This window comes from Betta splendens, chromosome 24 (genome assembly GCF_900634795.4).
Source record: "Betta splendens chromosome 24, fBetSpl5.4, whole genome shotgun sequence".
NCBI lineage: Eukaryota > Metazoa > Chordata > Actinopteri > Anabantiformes > Osphronemidae > Betta > Betta splendens.
The window spans coordinates 3,048,472-3,071,894 of record NC_040901.2 but is presented as its reverse complement, the minus strand read 5'-3'; the positions used below and the strand labels follow the sequence as shown (position 1 = coordinate 3,071,894).

The 23,423-nt window shown below is 40.5% G+C and overlaps 1 protein-coding gene across 8 annotated transcripts in view; it reads right to left on the bottom strand.

Annotated features, from left to right (window-relative positions):
• enah (ENAH actin regulator) overlaps window positions 1–23,423 on the bottom strand; it is a 65,763-nt gene that overhangs the window by 8,477 nt on the left and 33,863 nt on the right. For 5 of the 8 annotated variants that reach the window (XM_029140787.3, XM_029140786.3, XM_029140788.3 and 2 more), the window contains exons 5-11: window positions 13,616–13,932; window positions 10,321–11,100; window positions 6,505–6,827; window positions 6,175–6,317; window positions 4,404–4,452; window positions 2,587–2,638; window positions 1,813–1,879 (exon numbers count right to left, since the gene is read on the bottom strand). In XM_029140787.3, coding sequence (XP_028996620.1) covers window positions 1,813–1,879; window positions 2,587–2,638; window positions 4,404–4,452; window positions 6,175–6,317; window positions 6,505–6,827; window positions 10,321–11,100; window positions 13,616–13,932 — 1,731 coding nt within the window. The remainder of the gene's footprint in view (window positions 1–1,812; window positions 1,880–2,586; window positions 2,639–4,403; window positions 4,453–6,174; window positions 6,318–6,504; window positions 6,828–10,320; window positions 11,101–13,615; window positions 13,933–23,423) is intronic. The other 3 variants (XM_055506076.1, XM_055506077.1, XM_055506075.1) reach the window with 2 other exon arrangements.

Genomic DNA, 23,423 nt, shown 5'->3' with positions numbered 1-23,423 from the left:
ACTCCCTGCTCTTCTCATGACCTGCTCATTCACACACACACAGCAGCAGTACACTAGATGTTTCATGTGCATCCAACAAGCATAAGAGGCCTCTAAAGCTTTAGTGGTGTTAGCCAGCACTGTACGCGCAGCAGTGCACCATGCTAAGTGTCTAACTAAGAAAATTACAACTTTTTTGTAACATAGATTTTTCCATGAGCTAAACTCAAGGACCTTTTCTATCTACAGAAAAGGTCTATTCCTCTCCAATATTGATCACAAATCTGTCTAAATCTGTGTTAATGAGCACTTCTGTCAAAATAATTCATCCATCACACAGGTGCCATATTAAGATGCTGTTTCAACAGAATGATTATTGCACAGGTGTGCCTTCATATGAGGCCACTCTAAAATGTGCAGTTCTACTGTATTGTATTTATTTGTCACATACATGACTGTGCAACTACAACAGTAGTGAAATGCAATTAGGCTAATACTCCAGACAGGGCAAAATTGAAAAAAGAACTATAATAAAAATAAAAATTATTATGTAAAACAAGATATTTTAATGCTTAATTCCTCATATAACTCGATGAAAAAGCTACTGTTCAGTTCTCTTCATTTCTTTCAGTTTGTGACCTGAGTTACCAGATTCTCTTGCCTGATGCCAAACTCTGAAACTAAATTAAAGTGGCAAATGTCTTTCATAATAAAAGACATTTTAGAAAATGCTCTCCTGAGCTGGAGTACTTACATCAAGTTATATGTCTGACCAGAGAGGGGAACACACTGGATCACTGCTAAACCACAATAAGGGTTTATCAGACCAGTCATGATCTATCTGATTCCTGCATACAGACAGAGGCTGAAGCTCTCCAAACCTGTGGTGAGGACATTAAAAGGTGAAGCAGCCACTATGTGGACCAATATACAGATACTGCATATTTGTCATACAGTATATCTAGTTCTGTGAGGACAGCATTATACCAACACAAACCAAGGGTGAGTAATAACAATAAACCTTGTTGTCAGGAAAGGAAAGGAATTTTATTATTAGTCCCAGAGTGGGGACATTTTTTCATTTCTCTTGTAAATTACTAACTATAAACCATAAACTATAAACCAACCCCTCCACGGACAACCTGCGACTAACCAACAACCTGAATGAGTCCCACTGTTGTTTCGACAAAATATTAGGCAGCTCTGACACCCACCACTCACACAGATCCCCTGCACTTCCACAGAGCCGATAGGTCTGTGGATGATGCAGTCAATCTGGCTCTCCACTTCATCCTGCTGCACCTGGACTCCCATTGGTGCTGTTGATCTCGATAAGTGCCTGCCCATATGATAACCCAACCGTCACCACACAACACTCCTTTTACAACGTTGACATCAGCACACCGCTCATCCACACGGAGTCATACACACGGTCTGCCATCTGTCCTGAGCAGTGAAAACCTGGGATTTAACTGTGAAAAGAACACACCCCCAAAGTGCCATCTAATGGGAATTTGCCCTCTCAATCCAGTCACAACGACAAACAGCAATCGGGTCTAGACTCCAATCAGGTCGAGAAACATGAAGGTGAGCTTTCCTGAGTTTGGTTATTCAAACTGATTATTACCAGCTGTCCGGCAAGGAACTGCTTCCTAATTTAACAATATCTGAGAGAAATAGGCCGGTTGCGTACATACTGTAGAAAAAGTCTTTTTGAGTTCAGCTCATGAAAAATGGGGAGAAAAAAAAGTGTTGCGATTATCTTTTGCTGGGTCTAATTAAACTTGAACTATTAGAGACATATATAATATATCAGAGAAGAAAATGTTGTACCTTCCAATAACTGGAGATTTGCTACCGTTCATGGTATTTGTTCTTTCCCATGGCTTCCGGGGCATGTCTAGTGGAAGGACAACACAGAAGACACATAAATAAACAAAGCAAAACTGTTTCTAACGTGATTCAGCAGAACACATCGTTGTTCTCCAAGTCTTACATATAGAAAAAAGGGTAACATTACCTTTGTGATTTGGGAGATACATATTACGTTTTTTCTCAACTGTTTAAACACGTTTCTTTGAACTTTGCCTCGTATTCTCACAAAATAAACCCAAATCCATAAAAGCTCACAATTATCCAAACAGCGAATTTTCAGGTCAAAATGAAACTTTGGAAGGGATTCCACCCCAGAATGCTGTCTTTGGTCTGGGTCAGGCCAGAGACTCTCGTCCACATCACAGACTGTATTAGCCCTAGCCAGGCAGCAGTGGCCTCATCCAGTCCTGGCATGCATCTACAGATATGTCTAGGCAGTTTCTTCCATGGCTTAAAGTAGGTGAGCAAGATGTTAGAAAACCTAAGGTTATTTGTAAACCAGTCACAATGGAAGAAATGCAGGAATTTATGTGTGGAGTTTTGCAGAAATAATTCACTAGATTTGAGTCAAAGCAGGAAATAGTGCTGTGCTGCTTTGAAAATGGTGTGATAAATTTGAAATCTTACTTTAAAAGCCTAGATATAGTGTTTTTGCAATCAAGAAAAACTGTATCTTTGGGACTGATTGATTTTTAGCTATCAAACTTACTGCCAGTTACTGCTGCAACTTACCTGGTGTGCTACAGCCTGACATTTTAGGAGTTGTGTTTATCTCACCATCTTCCTATTCGATACAAACATACAAAAAAAAGGTAACACGTGAGGCACAGTAGCATATTATCCACCATTTTGATTTATTAGCAAAACCAAAGCAAACATAAAGGCTAATATAATACCTGTAGGCAAGTGGTTCTGTGTTGTTTGAATGTTAAATTATTTATATGCCTTTGAGCCGTTAAACCCACCTTAGTATAAGATTGCACTATATTAAGCCATGGTTTCTTGGCAGTTTAGCATCAGATCAGAAAATAAATAAGATGAAAAATTGTTTAAAAAAATCCTAGATGAGACTCTCATGTAAGATTCATGTCTAATTTTTGCCGACAGCATGTGTTAAGTAATATTGTAATAATGACTTAATAATGTCCAAAAATGTAGTTGGAAGTCAGCTTACACTCGTTGCACTCGGTCCATTCTCATATTGTTCTACTATGACATACTAAAAGTCATGTCAGGATTAAGGGCACAGTAAACTGATTATTAGTGTGTTAGGATTTGGGATAAATGTTACAAATTTCAATCATATCTTAATTAAACGATCCAAACATGTCTCATAAAAACACATTCACACAAAGTGCAGCACATATCTGTTATCATAACATCTATTTATACTACAAACATCTCTGTTGGTATTGGCTGTGATGAGAAACCTGCAATCCGAAATTTAGACTGTATATGAAACACATCTGATTGTTGGATATGATCATGTAACTTAGTTTGTGAATAAATAAAGCTCCAGAGAAGCTCCAAAGCTCTAGAGAAGAAAAAAACACTATTAGAGAATGCGTCTTTATGAACCCGTCTCCATAAAGAATACTAACTTGTTGATATTTAGATACCTAGTGTGTGACAGAGGAGCTTAAAAAGTTAAAAGTAAAATACTATTTTACAGACTAACTTCATAATGTATTTTATTAACAAATGGTCCATGTTTGGCTGAACTAAATGCACAAATGTTAAGAGAGAAAAGAATGAAACTTTGTACTGAGCAGCGCTGCTTATAGAAACTGTGGCTTCTGTGTAATTTTCACATAACACCCCACATAGAAGACTACGGCATACTTAAGTTGATATGAGGGTTAGAGATCATTATCACCTTGGCCAGTGGACCGAAGGGTGGGGACTGTTGAAAACCAAACCATCACCGGACGCCTCACTTATTCACATTTTTAAACTGCAGCAGCTACTTTATTAATTATTCAAGATCATTCTTGTACATATATTGGTCTCTGTAATGATAAAGTCGTTGTGTCGATAAAACATTAATAATACAATTTGATAATGTAACTGTGAATGCAAGTAATAAGGATAATTAGAGTGAATGAATGATGTCTTTTCTGCACGCTGAATGGAAGCAGTTGAACGGGGCTGAAGCGAGCATTTAATTCAAGCATCTGATTTAGCACTGATGGAAACCTGGTTAGGGCCGTGCTGCTGAGTTACATGTCTGCTGTATATACAGTAAGAAAGCGATCTCATTGAAACGTTTATGTTACCGTCAGCATAAGCAATTATTTTGTTTGGCTCATTATTTGGTTTTACAGACATATCTGTATAGGCACAAGGAGACAATCTGATTAAATGACCTAGTAGAAGACATGGCCAACACGTTTTCTGCACTCTTGAAGATTGAAAGTCTGGTGGGCAATTTGTTAGTTTATTTTTCTTTGCTCATTCTTGGCCAATGGAATTGGTGTTTATACAGTGGAGTGTCAATAGTTATATTATGTGTAGATATGTACAGTAGCTGTAGGTGTAATGGTACTTACTGATCTCTGGTCAGGTTCAGGTGATGAGCCCTTTTCTGCAATTCTTCTTCTGTAAGATTCAGAGCCAGAGTTAAAAAAAAAAAACAAAAACAAAAAAACTATAAAACCTTGTTTTTTTTTAAGGTAAATGGCACAAATACCTAAACAGGATTTACAAAACATATTAGGTTTCAGATACAGACGCGATACAGTTCGCATAACATTTATAACATCTTCTTATAACATTTTATTTAGACAAGGCCTGTCCCAAAGCCGAATAAATAGAGGTTGCGTCAGGAAGGGTATTCGCCATAAAACTTGCCAAAAAAAAATATCACAAGCACACATTAATACAAATTCCCAGGGTCGAGCCCCGGGTTAACAACAACCACCACTAATGCTGTTGATCTAAGGAGTGCCGGTGGAAATTGGACTAACTAAGAATAGGCAGAGTAGTGGTGAGGAAAACATAGTTGATGAGGAGCTTATGGGCAGGTTTGGTGTCAAGGAAAGGAACCTAGAAGAACCCAGATTGTGGTGAACTTTGCTAAGAGGATGGAAATAGCTGTAGGCAACACTTTTTTCCAAAAGAGGGGGCAACATACAGTGACATACAAGAGTGGATGTAGGAGCACGCAGGTGGACTACATCCTATGTAGACAAGGTCATTTGAGACGTAGAGTGTAGCCAGACAGTACCGCATGGTTGTGTGTAAGATGAGTCTGATGGTCAGGAGGAAGAAAGGTAAGAAGACCAAGTGGTAGAAGCTGAAAAATGAAGAACGTTGTAAAGAATTTAGGCAGAAGCTCTGGGTGGTCAGGAAGAGCGTCCAGGTGACTGGGAAACTACAGCATACGTGCTCAGGGAAAAAGGTAAAAGTAAAAGGAAACCTGCATAGAATGAGGAAGTACAGGACTGCATGTAGAGGAAGAGAGTGGCTGAATGGAAGTGGGAGGTAGAAAGGACTGAGGAAAGTAGACAGGAGAACAAGGAAGCGCAGCGCAGAGTGAAGGTGGCAAAGGCCAAACAGAAAGCTTATAAAAGATGCCAGGTTAGACATGAGCAGTGTTGCCAAAACTATTATACGAACTAATAACTATTTTAAAAACTACAACGCATTTAAAAACAAAACTATTCTATGTGCACATAACATAAGGAATGTAATGGAAAAATTCTTTCTTCCTTATTCTATGCAGTTATTATATAATTATGACATATGTTCTGCAATGAATATGTTATGTTTTGTCCTACATCTGTTTTATGTATTTGACATTTCACCTAGACTGCTCAATGGTTGTCTCTGCCTGATAGACTCTGGACTCTAGCTCCCAAACCCAAGGCGGACACTTTACATTCGGTGTTTTTCTCTTTGACGTGCGTTTTTAACACTAATACACACACACACACACACACACACACACACACACACACACACACACACACACACACACACACACACACACACACACACATCCTTGAAGTGATATAAAAGTAGGGCATTTCCAGCGTTGAGGTGTTTCTTTAATCTTAACCTAATAATTTCTTGAAAACCAACTAATAAACATCTAATTTTTTCTTGCTCTTGGGTCTAACTAACTTGAAACTAGGAGGGCATGAAAGTGTAAGCAGCAAGAAAATACAAACATTAAGATAATACTCATGTTGATAACGTGTTCTTTTGTTCTTCCCCCAACCATTGCGTTTAAAAAATGATGATGCAGTGGACTTATCAAAATTCAGTAATCCATAATAGTACGTAATAACAGTAACATGTGATATGATGCCACTGTACCTCCTTGCCAACAGCGCACTCATTTCTTCCATGAGCCCTCCTCCTCCAGGCAGAGGGGCATTGCCTCTGGTGTCAGTTTTGGCTCCTGCAGCTGCTACAGCTCCCGAAAGGGCTGCTGCTAGAGCTGCCCCTGTATCATCACTCTAAAAAAAACATATAATATAATGTTTTACAAGAATTAGAAAAATGTAATCTCTTACTGGGCTTTAAATCATAAGCAATATAAAAATTGTTTGTGTATGCAGATGACCTCCGTAATTATGCTGGTTTTCTTACAGTACTATGCAGGTTATCTACAGTCATACAGCATGTGAGTGCAATCTCACTCACTCTTGGCACTTTGCGCAGTTTGGCTCCAGCAAGGGCGGCAGCCAGGCCTGAGAGAGGACGGTCCTCTGCAGGAGAGAAAAGTCCAGGAGGGAGAGGGGGAGCCGGAGGAGGGGGCGGGGCTCCAGGTGGAGGAGGAGGACCTGGTGGAGGAGGGGGGGTTCCACCTGGAGTCAGCACAGGGGGGAGTGGAGGAGGTGGGGGTGGAGGAGGATGACCAGCTGGGGGAGCGGCCGTAGTGGGCACTAAAGTCACAGTAGAGCCGGGTGGCAGGGGTGGAGGTAGGGGAGGCGTGGAGGTGGATAACCCTGGGGTCTGCATCACATCTGTTAGAGGAAAGGGATGTAGGGTGGAGATGGGTGAAGACAAAGGAGAGGCCATTTTTAGTGTGAACACAGTCTCGGGTGTTGTGTCAAAAAGAAGTAAGGAAGTACATATGTGACCGGATTAGGACTGAATTTAGCCCCAGTTTGTGCTCCTTCAGTGTTATTTTATTTTATATTATTTTATTTTATTTTTGAGCCACAAGACTCAACACTGCCCATTCAAGGCCGCTTTACCATGCCAATGAGCCACCATGATGTGATGTATAAAGATACCAAACCAGTGAGGACTTCATATTGACCATCTTTCAGTACCTATGGGAGGTCGTGTTAGAGCCTTGGCCTGATAGAATTTAAAATTCTCCTACTCACATACAAAGTACTCAATGATAAAGCTCCTTCTTATCTTAAAGACCTTATAGTTCCTTATGCTCCCAGCAGAACACTTCGTTCTCAGAGCGCTGGGCTACTTGCGGTTCCTAGAGTGTTTAAATGTAGAACAGGGGGCAGAGCTTTTAGCTACCAAGCTCCTCTCCTCTGGAACCAGCTCCCTCTTCAGGTTCGAGAAGCTGACACACTCTCCACCTTTAAGATTAGGCTTAAAACCTTCCTTTTTGATAAAGCTTATAGTTAGAGATGATCCAGGTCACTGGCAATTATTGTTAGTCACAGGAACCATCTCTTAGTTAAGCTGCAATAGACATAGACTGCTGGAGACTTAATTTATACACTGAGCTCCTCTGTTTCCTTCTACCTCCTCTGTCCCATAACCTCCCATCATTGTCCCATGTTTAACTAACCTTGTCTCTTTCTGTCCAGTAGTTGTGCTTCTCTCCTCTCTCCCCCCCACCCCCACTCTTTCTCCCTCTCTGTCCTCACCCACAGGTATCATTGGACTCAAAGTTTGGTGTCTGTGATGGGCAGCTGCGGATCCAACCATCCTGCCTGCATCCAGTCCCTGGTCCTACCAACCTGCCTGTGCTCTGTTGTTGCTTGTTGTTGCTTGTTGCTGTTGCTGTGCTTTTCTATCTCTCTATCCTCTCACCCCAACCGGTCGAGGCAGATGGCCGCCCACATCCAGTCTGGTTCTGCTGGAGGTTTCTTCCTCGTTAGAGAGGGAGTTTTTCCTCTCCACTGTTGCTGTCAAATTAAATGCTTGCTGTATGTGGGATTTGTTGGGTTTAGTTGTGTGAGGTTTTAAACCTTACTTTGTAAAGTGCCTTGAAATAACTTTGTTGTGATTTGGCGCTATATAAATAAAATTGAATTGAATTGAATTGATGTGCCTTTCGTTATTGGGAAGAAGGATTTGAAATTTTGAAGATTTCTTATATGAGACAATTGTGACCAACTGTGAAAAGTGTGACTAGGCGGTAATCACTCAAATTTCCTGCTCTTGCATTATAACTTCATAAAAAAACAGTTTCTTCTCCAGCTTTTCATTACTTACACCTGCAGTCCTGACTGAAATGTGAAAAACTACCAAAAGGTTTAGCTGATTTCATGCTATACTTTAAACTGTGTGATACTATGTAATGTCTGACATCAGATTAAAAACGATGGCAATAGTACTGGGGTGCCAGCATCCGTGTAAAACTAACAAGAGTGGCTGTGCAAAAAAGCAAAAGGTGGGGAACCACATCTTAATATCAACAGGTGTCTTTCCATCTACAGATAAGTTATGATGGATGTATTTTCATATGATGCATTACACATACTGGGTATGACACCATGCCACATCACAGCATGCAGCATTAATGAGGAGTAGTGACTGGTTTTCTGGTTAGACGTACAGTAATCAGAGTAACATGGGGATATGAATGTTATTATTGGTAAGACATGGGATGATTAAATCAACAAACCATTTGTTTAATATCACACATAAACACACACTCAATGATACAGTCACAATAAAATGTACCAAAAGGCTGGAACATAGGAACACACAGGAACTTAGGACAAAGTTGTGTTTAGTTAAATGTCATTTGTTGTACAGTGAAAAGACTGCTTCAAATATCCAACAATCAATTTGAAAGTAGTTTTCTCAAGAAATGTCTAATAGTTCATGATGGATTCTGACAATGTTCAGCATTGGAACATTTTCCTAAACCAGGAAAAGCATTATTTTTGAAAGAAAATGCACTGTGGATGCTGTAATGCTGCATTTATTTCCCACAAATTGCTGACAGAGCTGAGAGCTGAATGTATGCAGAAGAAGCTAAAGTAGTTCACAACCTGTAAAAGTTACTGCAGTTATTATTAACGGTATGACAGGTATATAGTTTAACAGATTTGATTAAAGTTTGAAATGTGTGTGTATCCTAAACTATGCTGAAGTAGTTAAAGCTCAAAGAGGAAAAAGTAGAAAAGGATTTGAAAAGGTCTCTGGAAATTATTAAATGGAAGGACACTTATCTTGAAAAAGTTAAATATTTTAAAATTGGAATGGTGACTGTAGCTGAAAGTGTTTTTATTAGCCTGAAAAATGCTGAATACTATGAAAAAAATAAAAAATTTAAAAAGTAAAGCAGCCAAACAATGTACAGAAGAACTACAATAATAACTAACAATACAAATTAGAATTTCAATGTTGTGACTACTGTCAACAATACTGTGAATGCTGAACAGATTTGAGTGGAAGCCACTCATCACTCACAAGTCATCTTCCAGCTGTGTCTAAGCACAAAAAAAGCTTGGGGACAAATGTCAATGTATATTTCTATATGAATAGAAAGTATAGTTTTACTTGGTTTTACTAAAGACAGTCACAAATAAGCTTGTTTTTTTTTTAATCAAAATATTATTGTAATGGAGCAAATAAGTGATATTATGGATATTTCAAGTCAAATATTTGTTATTTCTTCAGCATCTTGCTGTTAGCAGATACAGATGAAATAACATACGGTGACTAGAGGATGCATATTGATTAGTCAGTGAATAAAATAATAAAATGAGCAACAAAAATGAAAAATAACCCTTGGATGAAAAATGGGTTGCAGCGTTCCTATTTAAACAATTGTCTGAACTTTAGAACATCTGAAGATGAGACAGACATGCCATGCTGAATAACCAGAGGTGTTTCATATTCACTGAACAGTCAGCTAGTCAGATCTTTAAACAGCACGCACATACATACATACATATATATAGCTTATAAGAACAGACAAATAAGTTAGACCAGACCAGATAAACAGTGGATAAACCATCCCCAAATTTGATGCTTGAGCGATATGTTTAATGTAAAGAAATCACATAAGAAAGTTCACAATCTGTTGAGTCTGGCATCACTTTACATAAGCCAGAACAAAAGAATGGGAACACTGTACTAAAATCAGCCAGTGTTTCCCTTTGTGATGTGGATAGTTCAGTAGCAAGTTCAAAGGTTCAAGAGAGTTCAGTGGTCTCCTGGTTAGTGTGTGAGTCTGAGCAACTGAAAGACAGAGGGGAAAGAGACAGAAAGAAGTATACAGAGCAGAATCCTGACTGGAGGCCTTACCCTGGGGCTGACAGGAGGAGCCGCCCCCTTGAGGCAGGTGGGGCACTGGGCCAGTGGCTGTGTCCGGCTCCCCTGGCCCTGACAGGCCCAGGCCCACGGGGAGCCTGAGGTGCTCATGAGAAGCAGCAGCAGTGTCTGCAGTAGCAAGGGACGCTGTTGAAGGAGAGGGCACAACAGGACCTTGGGATGAGGAAGGGGGAGACGAGGTGGAGGAATGTTGAGTGGAGGCTATGGGGGACGGTAGAGGGGGTGGGGTAGGTGGTGGTGGTGGCGTTGGGCAAGTGATGCCCAGGCTATGATTTTGTGGGATGGTGAGAGGGGAGGGTGCAGGGAACATGGGGGGCCCGTTTGGGGATGGTGAGGAAGGCTTCTGAGTGACAGGGGAAGGTGCTGCAATGGGGATGAGTGGCCACGGACCTGTGGCCTTCCTAGGCGGACTGCTTGTCATGACAGGGGGTGATGGCGGAAGGGGGGTAAAGTTGCAAGCTGACCACACCACGGACTTGGCTGGAGGAGGGGGGGCGGGGGCGGGCGGCGGGGCTTGTGAAAAGCCCTGCCTCCTCGGAACGGTGGCGTAATGAGGCAGTACTGGGTGGAAGGCAGAACCAAGGGAAGTGGCAAAACGGGAGGCGGAGTGCCTGAGCGGGGGGGTGGGGGGCGTGGCAGAGGAGGGCGACCGCGTCCCAGGAGCTGGGGTGGCGGGCGCGGATGGAGATACGGGTGTGGAGGGAGTTCTGCCGTACTCCTGAGGCCTGGGGGTGTACAGAGTGCTTTCAAAAGCTGGATGCAACGGACCAGGGACGGCCACAAGACAGTAGAGAGAGGAAGGGGGCAACAGAAGGAAGGAAAGAAGGCAGGAAAGGAAGCAGCCATCGTCCACACAGGAGGGAAAGACATGAGGTCAGGAGAGACAAAAGGAAGGAGGGAAGGAAAAAAAGAGAAGGGTGCAGATGAAGCAGGAAAACCAGCACAAACCTATAGTATATTAAGTTGAACTCTAAGTGGGCTTTATTGGAGATGGTTAGTGGACAGAACTGAGCCAAAGGCAAAATGCTACTAATGTCTTGTTGAGAGATAAATACATAATACAAACTAAAGAGCGAAGGTTTATCATATAGAAAGAACATGTGAGAACCCTTCAAGAACTCAAAACGTCAGATGAACTTTTTGCTATTTGCTGTTCAATGGTTTAATTCATTAGTATTTTGCAGATCTACAGTAATGGAGTGAGTGGTTACTTTGTCATACAGTAAGCACCACATCTGGTTAAATACTTAGAGCAGCCCTCTACTGCTAATTACCTTAACTCTAACACTTGGTGCAGCTCTGTTGTATGGACCTGATCTGTGTTCTGTGTGAGAGTAATTAAAAGTTGTTATTCCACAGATCACCTTCTTTTCCACTTTTTACTAATGATGTAATTTATGGATGTAAATTTTTGTGTTGTGCTAGGTATGTTTTATGAGCTGCTTCAGGTCAGAATAATTCATCTTTCTTTATTTAAATTGTACTTGAAACCAAAGACCCGGAGCCGTTATCCTAAATCTGAACAGTGTTTCAGATTTACCTTGACAGGCGTTTTTTTTTTACTCACCCTGCAAAGTAAATCTGTACACAAATTACATACTTACATAATAGGTTCAGACGTGAAGCACGCACGCACGCACACACGCACACAATCAGAAGGGCATGGCAAATCATCTAATCTTAGCATTAATAAATTATCAATGTTAGCGCAGACACAGAAATCATCCATCCAGCAAAATTTCAATTCAGGTCATTCCAGATCATTCATGTGTCATAAATTCATAGCAAATGTCATCTCAGAGTTCAGTATACTATATAATTATAGTATATATAATTCAATTTTAGGAAAACCCAAAACTACAGTACTTTAACGCTTTATATTATTCACTGGCTTCCTAATAAGGAGCATGTTTGAGCAAATGAGATTTGAATGTTCAAGTGGAAACTGTTCACCCTGGTCCACCCCAGGTGCCTGCTGGCAATATTCAGTATTCAGCTTGAAACTGGACACAGGCCTAGGTGTGACTTAAGTGAGGGGCCTTTTACACTAAGGTTTTGTGGTCCTTTGTTTGGGATAGACTTTTAGGGTTGTGTGTTGGCTACAGTGAATATTCTTGTTCCACACATCCAATGAGATTCCACACACTGATTATATGATAATGGACGATCTTTGTCCTAAACTCAACACTGACCATGAGATGTAAATTCTCATCACATACTGTATGGTCTACATTCTGAGGAAATAGGAGCCCAACAGTGCCTTGAGATGCTGCTATGTAAATAAACTAAATTGAACAGATGATACCTGGTCCTTACTTGCCCTACACTGGCTGTGAGGTAGAAGTGGCATAAACAAGACTTTCTGTAGCACTGAACTGTTCTCCTTGGTTAGATGGTGAAGAAGATGGTGATAGTAAATGTGGCATTTTCTAAATAAATAGATGTGAAAACAAAGAACAATGTAATGAGACAACAACAATCTAGACAGAATGTGTAACCTCTGTGTTTCTCTAAAAAAATGGTTTCAGATGCTCAACAGCCATCTGTAGGATACAACAGAAATTTAACAGAACTAAGTATATAAAGCTGTTTCCAATGTTGAGAATACACATAAGGCTTTTCAGGATATAGTACATGACACAACTAGTTGGATTTTCATGAAACTTGGGTCACAGATCATTTCTGCTTTCACAGCTTGCCCAAAAGGCTGCTTGGATGATGATAGATACAGTAGATACTTTAATTTTAAACTATCATCTTTGCTGGTTTGAGTGTCTTTTCTGACATAGTCTTAGACTGTGTCTCACTTTTACATAATGAACAGTGGTAGAGAGCCCCACGTCACAATACAATAGATATAGAATAAATATAGTACATACGTTCCTTGTAATGACCTTTTCCATTGTGGTGTATGTGGCCATTCATAAAAAAATAGCCCTTCTAAAGTATGGTCAGGTGAGCGTTTGGAAATTACAGTAGGCAGCCAAGCAGATGTAGCAGAGATGCTCACAGTGGCCCTTGTGAGGAGTTGTACATTTTTGACATACATAAACTATGACCCTGAATGCTGTGTGAAACACTGTTCCTGAGATAGAGTTATATTTTAGTGTTTTCCTTCTGTCAAATTAGTGCAAACTGGGGCCATGCAAAAAGCAAACATGTCTATAAAATGAGCTCAATTTAAATAAAACAGTGTCTTCTCTGCCTCAACAGTCATAGCATAAGCCCAAAAAAGGATCACGTGCAGAAGCCAAAGTGCACTGCTTACCAGCATTAGAAATGCGTCTCCCTCTCTCCCACTCCTGCTGCTCTCTGTCCAACTGCTCCTGCTGCTCCCTCTCCGCCTTCTCTCTTTCCATCAGCTCATGCTCGGCTTGCTCCTGCTCCACTCGCTCCTTCTCCATCTGCATCTCCATCTCCTGGCGCTCCCTCTCCTGACGTTCCCGCTCTCGCTCCTGCTCCAGCTTCTCTCGTTCTAGCTGCTCTCGCTCCAGTCGCTCCCGCTCTTGACACTCTCGCTGCTGACGCTCCTGCTCCTGATGTTCTCGCTCCATCTCTTTCTGCCTCTGGAGCTCCTGAAGCTCCCTGGAGGAGGAGAGGAGAGAAAATAGGGAGATGTAAAAGGAGTAACAATATTGCAGATAAATCTTTTTAAATTTCATTTATTAATTATTTTTAATTGCATTTTGACAGCAATACTTGTGTATCACCAGCCTAATAGACTTAAAATTAGTGTGGTTAATTATAGGGGAAATAAGTAAATTATAATGACAGAACCAGTTAAAATGAGCAAATTTGGAGCCTGACCCCTACAGGCAACTCCTTCTGTCATTATATAAGATAGGTCATTATATAATAAGGGCTATGGGGCACAATAGCAATGTGCTTATGTAATCGCATCCAGCTTTACTAACATTTGGTGACAACTGCCTGTGGAGGTATTCAAATCTGGACACATTCTCAAAAGATGTAGTCAACAGTGGAGATACAAGGGAGCTACAGTATGAGAGGGTTGTGCATGTTTAGCTGAATTTATGTCTGTATGTCAAGTCTGGTCACTAGGTGTCAGCAAAGGCAGATGCAGTAATGAACAGGTGAGAAGAGAGAAATGCAGTCATTTCTCTATTTTCGATATGTCAATGAAAGATAATATTATCGGGTCACGCACTTTATTGTTTATTGTCAAATTTGATATGACTTGCTGTGTGCATGTGTGAAAAATGCTACAGTATGTCACGACATCTGGCCCCAATCCTGTATCTGTGGAAGGCTGACTCATGGCAACAGTAAAAGTCAATCATGACTAAACACTCAAAGCTCTCCTCAACTGACACACACATATTTCATAACATGTTTTATGGCGGCAGCTGAATAGGGGTGTGGCCGCTTCTTTTTCAGGTCGCCCAGGTGCTTCTCTGTGTGGGGCTTGAACAGGCTCCTCATGTCTCCATGGCTTTTCTCTGGTTTCCTCCGACAGTCTAAAGACATGCAGACGAGTCTGACTGGAGATTCTGAGTTGCCAACAGGTGTGCGTGAGCGAGTAGTCTATACTGTGTATGTGGACTTGTGATGGAATGTCAGCCTGTCCAAGGTGAACTCTCTTTTGTTACTGAACCTAAATTATTGACTGTTGTAATATACTGTAGGGCTGCTGCAATTAGGTTTTATCTGTATTTTAACAGCAGTCTGGTAAACTTACTATGAGTCTGCGTGTAACTAGTACTAGTGCCAATAGGGGGCGACTGTAGACACACACAGCCATGGTTTCCAAGGTATTTCAGTCCACTAAAGGAATTAAAATTAATTAAATAATCACAGATTCATGGCTGAACTCTAGGTGTGGCAGGGATATGCCTCGGAGGATTTTACAACCTGTTTTTTGATTTAAATGAAATGCCAACAAACAGGAGCTAAAGGCTGGCAGGCTTTAAGTGGTCCGAGTGGAACAAGGAGCCATTTAACATAATGTACTGTACACGGTGTGTGAAATCGTAGGAGACACAGGAGAACATTCTGCAAACCACCTCATTTTCATCTGCCCGCTACTATTGGCTGCCAGATAAAACAAAGTTCTTTGTTTATATTACCAATAAAAAAAGGTAACTGGAACCATCAGACAGATGATGATCAGCCAGATACGCCGCTTAGCATTCTGCCCAAACAATTCAAAGTGTTACTTCTCAGAGCCCTTTTCTAAAATTTGCAGATCTAAAATGCCAATGCAAACTTTAAGAAGAAAAAAGATGGTTGCATACGTTTGTAAAACTAGTTAAAGGTTCCTGCACATGCAAAATTCTGGTACATTTCTATGACTCTCCGGTTCATGTTTGCTTAGATCGATGGTAAACAGACCACTCACAGAACCTCCTCTGGTCATTTCCAGACAAACACCAAAACAGTATTTCCAACACACACAATTGGTGGAGTGGAGTGTATCACAGAGAGCCACAGTAAGCAGCTACTGCCGTGTGGCAGGGTTCTGTGTGGGCTCAGGTCCTTTACAGTTTAGACTCTACAGATAAAACCACAAGGTCCATTCACCGCTGCCAGCCTGGTGTTGTTTTGGTCATTAACAGGCAGTTAGCCACTAGCTTTAGCCAGAGAACAGCAAGCTGGATGCTGTGACCTGTGACCCCTATGACATCTGCAAAGAGATGAGGTGATTAACTTGTGCGAAACACAACGTTTTCCACCAAAGGACTGGAAGTAAACACCTTTCAGAAGCAGTGTGGACGATCTACTGGGGTTTATGGCATGAATACTTACAGACTCCTTATTGAGACATTGAAGTCCAATATTGTTTAGCATTAAAAGCAATAGAAGCAGTCTGCTTTAAAGGGCATAATAAGTAATACATTATTTTGAATATAAAAGTTCTGTTTTGTTTGCTAATTTTTTTCATTGAGATGGGGTCTGTAAATTCATACAAAGTGGGCCTCTGTCATACAAAGGTACACTCACAAGAATTCTATCATTGTTTTTATCAGAAGAACACATTTTACTATACACTGCAAAAGGTCTTGGTGACTGTTGTAACTTGTGCTTTCTAGCACAATCTTTTATAACAAGAGCAGCCTCTTTTATCACCAAGATTTCAGAAGCATCACCCACTTTTGGGAGGAAAGCTCAAAATCCTACGTTTCAATCCCTTGTTGGTGTGTGATTGTTTTAAATTCAAAACTGCAACACCCCCATCGGCAATAGTGACAACCTGTGATATAAATTACTCCCCTGACCTTTCCAAGGAAAGTCTGGAAACCTAAAAAATAAACAGTTACACAATATTGATTTTAACTCTGATATTGCTAATATATGCAACCACCCCACAAATGTGCGTTGACCAAAAAGAATTTCCTAGTTCTCAGGTTCTCTATCCTTACTTAAAAACATGAATGTCACTATACAGAGACTTTACAGAACAACACTGATCTTGCTGTTGTGGCAATGGTTGATTTGGCAAGTTATTATGCCGGATGCCCTTTCTGACACAATTTTTCAGGAAGGGCAATTTTGATTATACCCACAACCTGGGCAACAGGAACGCCACGCACTAACCACTGCACCAAACAGCCTGGGGCCGTGAAATCAAGCATTGTTTCCCCCACTAGGTGTTACATAGTTGCTTCTACATGTCTAATTTACTGCAGCCAAGAGTAGCAGCCTTTTAAAGGAATACTTCACTAATTTTCCATGGGGGCTGACCAAAAACATGTCATGAGTAGTATTTAACAATGAAGAGACACTCAATTTCTTTGCATAAAAAATATGGAGATGTCAGGATGTCCTGGAAATTAGGACATAAATGCACAACGGGAACTTGAGTAAAACAGAGGATTAATGGCTTGTAGTCAGACAGGCAATGGTCATTCACAGCACAGCAACAGGTCACAGGTACAGGTGATCAACATAATTACATCAGACACAGACAGGGCAAAGACAGGAGGCGACAAGACCAATGAAGAAGACGGTAGTGAACACAGAAAAGGAGCCAAACAGCAAAAAACTCATTCTATACACACATATACAGGCTTCTGTACATAAAAATTAAAACCTGCAGTCTACAAATTCATGGTTCAATGTCAATGTAATTTGTGCCTTATCTGAACAAACCTCATCTGTTTACCATCCATCCCTATCTGTGCTGCACTCAGATCGGATCTCGCTGAACAAAATAACCGAACGGGAATTTTTCACATATAATAAGAATAGGAATTCCTTTATTTGTCCCAAAGTGGGGAAATTGCACCTTACAACAGCAAGAGGACAGAAAACAGAGAGAGACCATGCAAACACATCCCTAAAAAGAGCAAAGTTGACAGTTCTGATTTTAGAGTCTGATGATATTTATATCCAAGTGACATGATACTGTGTCTGCTCAGCCTTTCTCTCTCTGCTGCAATAATTGAAATGAACTATAATGCTGCATAAGTTAGTTGATTCATGTAAACTGATCTTTTTGTTCTGTTTTCTTTTGAACCGTTTCAGTGCCATCCAGCTCCAACACTGATTTTCTTTTAATCTCAGATGGAGATGTATACTTATGCTCAAAACATGGAGTAAGTACAAATCTATGCCAACATTCAAATGTATCAACAACTACGTAAACTAGAAATTAGCGCAAGTCTATGGTAGCTCCCTGGTTTGCGTAGGTACTTCTACAGCTGCTCTACGGTCGTTGGCGACACTTAGAGGTGAAGCAAGGAAACGGTTAATCATGTGAAAGCGATCTTTAGTCACACCAGAGAAAAGCGGTAAACAATAAATACAGACACGCGTCTGCGATTAAATGAGGGGATAAAACAATAAGAGTGCAAACATACAGTATATTCTACTGTATAGCCTTGTTAGATGATCTTTTAGAGGACCCATTAGAGGCAACTGTTGTTGGAGCGCATCACAGCGAGTTCCACGCAGCCTTTTCTGATTCTGATTTGTTGATTGACTGAGCACTCCTGATTTATGTAATCTGTAGTAACTCTGGCAGGCAGAGTTAGGGACCAGGAAGGACCAGGATTGAACACCGGTGCCCTAACATACGTTTAAATAGTAAAGTAAATATGAATCTTAACTGTGATCCTAAGTCCCTTCACACTAATTACATGCATCATTTCACAGCGTACTAAATTTTGTGTCATATGTGTCATAGCAGGGTTATAGACTGTGAATTGACAAAATGCCACCTACGGTTCATTAATTAGCAGCACATACTATGTGTGCGCCAAAAAAATAATGAGCATCAGTAGCACTAGTGGCTGATAAATGTGGCTGAAGTGGACACTAATAAGAGCTATTATTTTCATGTATGAAATATAAAAACCTCAGTCAAATGTTTCTTTCCAGCCATGACAAACAGTGCATTTGCAGCTTTTGAATAGCTGTCTACTGCCTGGACAATAAAACAGGTAAAAATTTTGTTGCAGGGTTACAGAAGGGTTATCTTTTTAAAGTCACCTTCTGCATCACAAAAATTCAAAGCTGCAAAAGTCCTGGACTGTTATATTAGCATTTCACATCCCTCCTGACAGAGTTGCCAGGGTAACTGTTGCTAAGGGAGTGTGGGCAGCATGCACATATATGCATTCACTCACACGCTCCTCTTTGCAACAACACATGACTTGAGTTCAGCCGCATTATGACTCAAGAGTTGGGGATATGAAATGAACAGTTACTTTTGAATAAAACATAAACTTAAAGCACTGCAAAGGATTTGTAGTCATGTGGCACGATTAAGGATTTTCAGAGGGAATCAATGCTGGTTCATTCTTTTAGAAGAATAATTAGCAGGTGCAGATTCTGGTGTGGGGAAAGCATGAACCTTAGGAACCGCATATATGTCTAACACCAAAAAAAGAAATTACACAAGACAGAATATACAGTAGCAGTATTAGTGTATTATACATCCTTATGTTACAGCCCTGACAGATGCCTTTGCAGGAGATACCCAACCATAGACAGGGAGTCATGTCCATACTGAAGGTCTTAGGGAAAGCAGTTTTCCTGTTGTGTAACTTCCCCTTTAATTAGCCTATCACAAATACAATTTGACGATGGTATTAGATGACAACTCTACTCTGACAACCATATTTCATTATAAAACAGTGTAAAACACACACACACACACACACAACATGTGTGTGTGTGTGTGTGTGTGTGTGTGTGTGTGTGTGTGTGTGTGTGTGTGTGTGTGTGTGTGTGTGTGTGTGTGTGTGTATGACTGTATATATTTGATGTTGACATTAATTATTGCAAAAGAACAGAGACAGGCTGACCAGACAAAGCCTCACATCACTTTTAATGTGGCCTGGTAGCTCAGTTGATAGAGAGTTGGCCTCGGAAGGCAAAAGGTCTGCGGTTTGATATATGAGCTACCAGGCCGGTGAATATATACAGTCATACCCAAATTTATTCATACCTGTAGCAAATTTTGAAAAAAAAAAAAAAAAATTCACCTGACCATACATCACCTTATTATCTTTTGGGAGAGGCCTGTGTCATTACCAATCAAGAAAGACTTGCTGGTTTAAGTAAAAGTCAGAATTTGCCAGAGGTATGAATAATTTCGGGCTTGACTGTACAGTATGTGTTGGTATAGACATTTCAGCTGTTATTTTTTTTGTTCTGTTTCATTTTACTGTTATTACCCTGTGACACAATGCTTCATTGCAACACACTTCTCAGGAGAAGCACCTGTCATGCAGGGAGTAGAGTGGGAGCATGTTTAAACGACACTGAAAGCATGCAAGGTTTAATAAGTCGTAATACAAAACATACAAAACACAAAAAATACACAACTTGCTTACAGTATACAGTAAATTGCCACCTGTTCTGTAGATTTCTAAACAACAAACTGTAGATCTCTGACCTCTGGAGTACAGGTACAAGTAACGTATCGTAAGTATCGTATGGACAAAGTACAATAAAAGACCCAGCAGTCTTTTAGAAGTCCTGTAAGTTGTGACAGCAAGTCAGTAGTTGTTTTTATTCTGTGCATTTCAAAACACATAATTAACAAATCCACATACACTCCCACCTACTACCTACTACCGCTTGATTTAAGACCAAGCAACACATTTCTTTTTCTCTCCCTGACACACAATCTCTTGCTCCCACGCACCACACAGTTATTTATACCACATTATTTCTGAATCAAAACACAAATGCAGTGACTATTTCCATCACTTTGTTAATCATACCTGAAACTGCATAACTGGAGTGAGTGCTTGCAGTAGGTGTTTGTTTCTAGCTTAGTCCTACTGCAACACACGTGCACAGAGAAACTGACATACCAAGAATTTCTTACGACAACAAACTGCACACAGCAATCCTCCAGGACAGTTTAGGAATGACGTGTTTTACATCATCTTAAGCTTCCCTTCATTCATTCTTAAATATTACTCAACATGTTTTTGGTCAACCCTTAGAATTTATTGTAAAGATTTCCTCAACAATCACCACATTTGACCACAGCAAGTCTGCCTTGAGGCAGCGGGCATTAACTGGGGGTGCACACTGGTTGACTCTCATGATCTCAACCCTATTGAGTTTGTATGGCAATTGATGAAACACTTTATTCTCAGAGGAGCCAAACCCAGAACCAACCCTTTTTTAACTATTAGCAGCCATAAAGTTTTACTGGTGGCATAGACTCCCACTGATGTGCAATAAACTTATTTCTGGCTTAGCAAAGGTCCTACCATCTCCAACATCCTTCTACCAATATATTCACTACCCCTCCTCTGCACATGACCAAACCATCTCAGTCTGGCCTCTCTGACTTTGTTGCTCACACAGCCAACGTGAGCTGTCCCTCTGATGTGCTCCTTCCTAATCCTGTCCAACCTCATCACTCCTATACAGAACCTCAGTATCTTCTCTGCCTCTCACTGCTACCTCTAACCCATAGAGCAGAGCTGCTCTCTCCAACTTCCTTTGAGTCTTGCTAACACTGTGAAAAGTCCTACCAATAATTGTTCATAGAGGGTGTGCATAGAGAAAAATACCATTACCTGACTCTTCTATTTGCATCTTTCATTGGCTGTAGACCCTTGCAATAAAAGGTATTTTGTAAAACTGCCAAAAGAAATAAAAATTCCTCTACATAAATTTATTCTTTTAATGACCCTTTTTTCCAATATTTCTACAAACAGCATTAGGACTGATAAAGACACCATATCCTGCAGTGGACCCCAAACAATAGCATGCATCCCTTGTCTAATGTGACGAATGCCACTTTTCAGTTTCTCTTTTGCATGCATTTGCACACATACATTTTTGTGTATTGGTCACTGGACGCATTGCATGTACTGCAGCTCATGTACTGCTCACAATGTGGGAAATACACGCACAGTGAATCATGACTGCTGCCTTAACTTATTTCTACTCCAAACACCTCTCTTGTTGCAGGTTGCGATTTAATCAAAATTTATCCTACTGTTTTCTGAAATTTGATTATAAGTAAACAGAAATTAGACATTGAGTTTTTACCCGTAACTAACACTACCTCATGTCTACGGTGACTTCAGCTCCCACAACTATGTAGAGTGGATCTCTTGAAAGCACACTGCAAACACAGCATTACCTCATGTTGGTTTTCAGATGCGAAGGCAAAGTTCACATCTTTTTTTGACTTTGATACAGGCGCATACACATGTTAATGCTCAGCCATGTGAGGCGAAAGATAAGCATAACAAATAAATACCTCTGGGAAGTGTCAGGTTCTGGCTCTGTGCCCAGTTTTATTTTGAAGAGGACTTTGTTCATTGACCTTATGATCCTGTTTTATTTTGGTAGTCTCCTGGTTTCTGTTCCTGTTTTAGCTTCACTCCCGGTTTACGTCTTGTCACAGCTGTCCTGGTCATTATCCACACCTGCACGTTATCAGTAATCTAGTCATTTTGTATTTAGCCACCACCTGTTCTGATAGTCCTTTGCCAGATCGTTGTTTCGTATGTCATCGTTGTTTCCCCAGTTCATTGTTCCTGTCCGGCTGTGTTTTCATGTATCCTGGTGTTAATGATCGACCTTGTTTGCCTGCCTGACCACGCTTCTCCGCCTGACGACTCGGTACTGTTATTTCTGGCTTTCGTGTACGAACCTTGCCTGTCCCTGACGCTGTCTCTGCCTACCCGGAATAAACCACCCTTTGATCACCGTCAACCTGTGTTCTGCTGTGCATTTGGGTCCTCATCCAAGCGCTCCCTGACAGGAAGTGACCAAACCTTTCACTTCACTGCACTCACTTGCAACGTTGATGCGTTGTTTATTCTGGAGAAGGCTTCACACAGAAAAGAGTTCCTGCCTTAGTTTACAGTACCTTGATCTTGTTCTCTCTAATATTCTGGTTCCACTGTCAAACGAACTGGATGTTTATTAAGTTAATTATAACCAATTGAGCCCAATGAATTTGAAATGAGACAGACATAAGCTTCTGATAAAACGATTATCTGATAGAAATATAATCACAAGCCATCTGACTGTAAATCACTAACCATTTCATACAGTATACATTGACCCCCTCACATGTGCAGTATCAAGCGTACATGACATGTGGAAAAAACAGGGACAAAGTCATCAGCAATAATGACTCAGATCTGCTGAGTCATGGCTTCCTGAAATGCCATGAAATTACCAGTAATTAACAGGTACAATCGACAACTGCTGTAAAGTGATTTACTGTACAATGATTATTACAGTTTACATAAAATCTAGAAAACATGGCATCACTACAGTACGACCATTGCAAAACCTAGCGGATAGTATTTACAAATTATGACAGTTTAAAACTGAAGTAAACAGCTGTAGTCACAGATAGAGTGAGCTGTACATCTTTGGGAGGCCATGCGCTCTCAAATATTAATTAAATTGTGACCCATAACAACAGAAATATGTGAAGATAAGGTGATGCAGTGTGTGTACATTTTGTTAGGAATTGCCTAGTGTTGAAAGATACATAAAATAGCTGAGGAGAATGAAAACAACACATTTATGCTGTGGTGTGGATCTGTCTAAGACTAGACACAGTGATTATAACTTTGCAGTGGCCAAAAAATAATTGTTAGATATAAACAATCTTTTTT